We start from the raw sequence: 5,000 nt of genomic DNA, 5'->3' as shown, positions 1-5,000 counted from the left end.
ACCTACGCCATTCCTTCCCTTCCCTTCATTCTCTCCTATCTCTACCGAGGCTTTTTCATCTCCTCTGCTGGGTCTCTTGCGCTATTAAATCACTAGATCGCTTAGCCTCGTCATGTGTTTTGAATAAGCTTGCTGTTACCTCTCCTCCCGAAATTGACCTCTCTTTCGGCCACCTCTTTTGATTCTTTTGTTAGGAGCAGCGAGTAGCGGGCTTTTGTTTATTATTGTTTCCTTTTTTTGTGCCCTTGAGCTGTCTCCTTTGTTGTAAAAAAAAAAACGCCTTTCTGTGTTTCCATGCTTCCCTCTCCTCCTCCTCCTCCTCCCCTGGGCCGCGGGAAACCCAGTCCTGTGGTCAAACTTTACTTTTCCTTTACCTGTTTTATTGCAATCGCTTCTGGAGGCAGACAGTTCCCGCCGAGGTAATGGTCAGGGGACGAATACAGCCCCCCTCCCCCCCCTTCCCCTATCCCCCTCCACCCCCCTACCCTCTCCCTCCCCCCTTCACCTCTTCCTCTCCCCCTCTTCTCCTTACCTTCATCTTCATTTTCCTCCTCTACCCCCTCTGCTCTCTTTTTTCTTCCCTCTCCCTTCCCTCTTCTCTTCCTTTCGCTCCCTACCCCCTTAATCTCTTCTCCACCTCTCCCTCCCTCCCCTTCTCTCCTTTCTCTTCCCTTCTCCTTCCTTCCTCTTTTTTCTCTTCGTATTTAAAGGGTCTCTGTGTGTGTGTGTGTGTGTGTGTGTGTGTGTGTGTGTGTGTGTGTGTGTGTGTGTGTGTGTGTGTGTGTGTGTTCGTTCGTGTGCTGGCTTTATCATCCTCTCAACACCTGTCGCTCGAGGAAGAAAAATAAAGAGGTGAATTTTAATATCTTTGCCGGCTCGCTCTGGCCGGAGGGAAGAGGAGGAGGAGGAGGAAGAGGAGGAGGAGGAGGAGGAGGAGGAAAAGAGAAGGAAAGACTAGAGAAGAAAAGGAGAATGAAAAATGAAATAAAGGAGGGAAAAAAAGAAGGCTGAAATAGATAAAGTGAAAGGAAAGGAAGGGAAAGAGAAGGAAGAAGGAAGGAAAGGAAGGGAGGAAAGACTGAAAAATGGAAGAAAGGAGGAAGGAAGGGAGGGAGAAAATGGCAAAAATATAGTTACTTGGAGGGAAGGAGGGAGAGAAGGCAGGAAAGGAGAGAAGAAAAGAGGAAAGGAGAAGGAGGAAAAAGACCCACTGAGGAAAGAAAGGAATCAAGGGAGGGGAAGAAAATCGAGGAAAAGAGAAAAGAGTAAAGGAGGAAGAAAAAAAAGAAGAAATAGAGCTACTGAGAGAAAGAAAAAAACAAAAGGAAAAGGAAGAAAGGAAAGAAGAGAAGCAGAAAAGAGAATCAGATCAGGAAAAAAAAAAAAAAAACGAGCCACCGAAAGCCCGGATAAGATCATCTCCTCGAGGATGTAATATGTAATTATGGGAAGGAATGACTGCCTTCCACCTGGCGCCGACGATGCACGATAATTACCGAGTGCTGCTGATATGCCCCCTTCACCCCCTACACGCCCTTCACTCCCTACACCCCCTTCACTCCCTACACCCCCTTCACCCCCTACCCTCCCTTCACTCCCTGCACTCCCTTCCACCCCAAAGCCACGATAAGGGAGTGATAAAGGTCCCGCTAATCAGGGTTAAGGGCGGGCTGCTACCCTTAACCACACGAGGACTTGGACAGGTAAAGGAAAGGTGTGGTGTAAGGGAAAGTCTTGGGGTGTTGTGAGCCTTACCTGGTGTGCGGGGAGGGAATGGGGGTGTAGTTTGGGTGTAGGTGTGTTTTGGGGGACTTATGTGTATGGAGGGTTAGTGGCGGGTTGTGTATGGGTGTGGGAGGGGGGCTGAGGGTGTGGGTGTCCCCTCTGTATTTGCCTTTACGTACCTTACCTTACCTTTCTCCCTCTCCCTCCCTCCCTTTCTCCCTCCCTTCCTTCTATCTTCTCTTTCTTTTTTATAGTGAAGAAGAAGAAGTGTGTGAGGGTAAGAAAGAGAGGGAAATAGTTCAATGTCCCTCTTGCTTTAACGTACCTTACCTTTCTCTCCCTTCCTCCATTTCTTCCTCCCTTGTGTAAGAAAGAGAGAAATAGTTCAATGTCCCTCTTGCTTTAACGTACCTTACCTTTCTCTCCCTTCCTCCATTTCTCCCTCCCTTCCTTCTATCTTCTCTCTCTTCCATTTTTATAGTGAAGTGTGTGTGTTGTAAGAAAGAGAGAGAAATAGTTCAATGTCCCTTTCATACACTCTCCTTTGTTAACATAAGAAAACCTTGATATAATGAACGCAGTGTCCTTCACAAAATAACAAACCGCCAATCAAACACCAACAGAAAAAAAAAACAATTATATCCTGCACACCGCCAATTAGTAAAAGCAGACAAACATAGAGATAAAACAAAGAGCGTCTAAACTAACATCAAACTACACGTCCTCCATCTATTAACAAACCCACTAAACCAAGGAGTGTAAGAAGTGTTGTCGCTATTACCGCAACCACTCGCCTAAAACACTTCAATTTGCACTCATCACATCGGCGCTTCACTTAAACACACTCGTAGCGGTCAGTTTTTCTTCGCCTTGTTTTGATTTTCACTTACCGACGAGTTTTTGTGTGTGGGCCCGCGGCTTTGGGGGGTGGGGGACGAGGGGGAGAGACTGGGAGCGGGGTAGCACTTGGGGGGCCGGGGTGGAAGTGAGGGCGGTTATAAAGCTCATCCACCGCCGCCCCCCCCCCCCACACACACACCTTCGTTGGTTCAGTGTAGCGTCGGCGAAGTGTTTTAAAGGTCGCAGTCGGTTAGTTAGTCACCCTCGTAATGCAAGAGTTAACCTGTATCCTCGCTTTTTCATCCTTTTCGTTTCCTTCCTTCCAGTCAGTTAGTCACCCTCGTAATGCAAGAGTTAACGTGTGTCTTCGCTCTTTCATCTCTCTTCGTTTCTTCATTCCAGTCAGTTAGTCACCCTCGTAATGCAAGAGTTAACGTGTGTCTTCGCTCTTTCATCTCTCTTCGTTTCTTCATTCCAGTCAGTTAGTCACCCTCGTAATGCAAGAGTTAACCTGTGTCTTCGCTCTTTCATCTCTCTTCGTTTCTTCATTCCAGTCAGTTAGTCACCCTCGTAATGCAAGAGTTTACCAGTATCCTCGCTCTTTCATCCCTTTTCGTTTCCTCCATTTCCTCTGTCTTTCTTCCTCTGATTTCAGCTCTTTCAAGACGGGCCTATAAAAACTTAAGAACGTACGGAGTCTGCAAGAGGCCGGTAGGTCTATACAAGGCAGCTCTTGTAAATCTAGCTCCACTCACCCTCACCATCCATGAATTCACGTAACCTCTTCTTGGATGTATCTATCGCACTGGCACTCACTACATGATTGCCGAGCCTGTTCCACTCATCCACGTCCATGAAGCTTCGTCAAACTACCACCAGGGTCATACAACTACCCTCGGAAAGCCTCGCCAGAACGCCTACAAAAGCCTTGGCAAATATATGACCCCGAGTCGGTCTCGCCAAATCGTCTCACACACAGAATACATTGAAGATGAAGCTATACTTGGTGTCTGACTGAAGACGCCGCGAGACTCTTTCATCTATTCCTGGAGGGCGAGGGAAAAGGAAGGGAGGGTGGGAGCGACGAGCCGCGGTCCCGCCAAAATCGTATCGTCGAGGAAGTTTCCCAGACTGTCGAAGATCACACGCTGGATAAACGACTCCCACGCAAAGTAGTAGTTTGGCTGGAAAAAAAAATGTGCCTGTCTTGTTATTTTTCCTTTAAGTAGTTTGCTGTAGTTTCTGTTTGCCATTTTGTTGCTGTAACTCCTCGTTGTCTTTTAGAAACAAAACAAGTTGAATTGCTGGAAGTAGGATTGGCTGCACAGGCTGAAGGCAGGCTGGAGTCACTGATAAAACAGGCTGGAAGAAGAAGGGAGAGTTGAAAAAGTAGAGGCATGCTGGCAGGCAGGCTTGAGGTAGGCTGGAGTCACTTATGAGACAAGTTTAAAGAAGAATGCAAAGTTGAAAGAGTGGAAGCAGACAGGCTTGAAGTAGGCTGAGAGAAAAAGGAAGAGTTGAAAGAGGTTTGAAGCTGGCTGGAGTCACACAAAAACAAGCTGAAAGGAGAAGGCAAAGTTGAAACAAGAGTGGAAAGAGAGGTAAAAAGGTTGATAGGCTTGAAGTAGGCTGAGAGAAAAAGGAAGAGTTGAAAGAGGTTTGAAGCTGGCTGGAGTCACACAAAAAACAAGCTGAAAGGAGAAGGCAAAGTTGAAACAAGAGTGGAGAGAGAGGTATACAGGTTGACAGGCTTTATGTAGGTTGGGCTGGAGATATTCTTAAAACAGGCTTAAAGAAAAGAGAATTAGGCAGGTAGGTTGGGAGAGGAAGACAGTATTGAAACATAGTGGAGAGAGGTGTGCAGGCAGGCAGGCAGGGCGGCAGGCTTGAGGTAGGCTGACGCGCCCTCTCCCCGCAGGCCAGCAGCAGTTCCGAGCGTTCGCCTTGGGCCAGCGACCCTTCCTCGACACCCGCTTCAGCGACCACCTTCGGGAACTCGAACTGAGACGAAAGAGCGACTCCATACCTCCCAGCATAGCCTTCAAGGTGCCTCCCACGGGACCCTCCACGCAAGGTAGGCCTCCCCCTCCCCCTCCCCCTCCTCTCCATCTCTCTACCTCCCTTTCTTCCTCCCTCACTCAGACTTTTCCGTCACTCAGACTTTTCCGTCACTCTGCCTTCCTTCCATCCTCTCTGCTTTCTCGTATTTGTCCTTCTTCCTTTCTGCTCCACTATGTATCTTAGGCTCGTATTCTTCCCTAGTAAAGTGGAACTGAGACCCTCGATGTCCCTAAGTGGACTGAGGCGGCGTCGCAGAAGGGAAGGTTCAGGCCCGCTGTGTCCTCTAAGCAATATGTGGACATGCGCCTTCACGGGTTGGATCACGCTGCAACAAGAATTTAGGATTTGTTTTTTGTTGTTGTTGTTGTTTTACG

General features: G+C 48.0%; 1 protein-coding gene across 4 annotated transcripts in view; it reads left to right on the top strand.

Moving 5' to 3' along the window:
• LOC126985973 (runt-related transcription factor 3-like) overlaps positions 1 to 5,000 on the top strand; it is a 124,912-nt gene that overhangs the window by 105,652 nt on the left and 14,260 nt on the right. For 2 of the 4 annotated variants that reach the window (XM_050841633.1, XM_050841623.1), the window contains one exon: positions 4,484 to 4,639. The exons of the other annotated variants lie outside the window; for them this stretch is intronic. In XM_050841633.1, the coding sequence (XP_050697590.1) occupies positions 4,484 to 4,639 (156 nt within the window). The remainder of the gene's footprint in view (positions 1 to 4,483; positions 4,640 to 5,000) is intronic. 4 annotated transcript variants of the gene reach the window in all.

The sequence above is a fragment of the Eriocheir sinensis genome, chromosome 5 (genome assembly GCF_024679095.1).
Source record: "Eriocheir sinensis breed Jianghai 21 chromosome 5, ASM2467909v1, whole genome shotgun sequence".
NCBI lineage: Eukaryota > Metazoa > Arthropoda > Malacostraca > Decapoda > Varunidae > Eriocheir > Eriocheir sinensis.
Note: the sequence above shows the minus strand (reverse complement) of the source record. Positions and strands in the feature narration are given on the sequence as shown.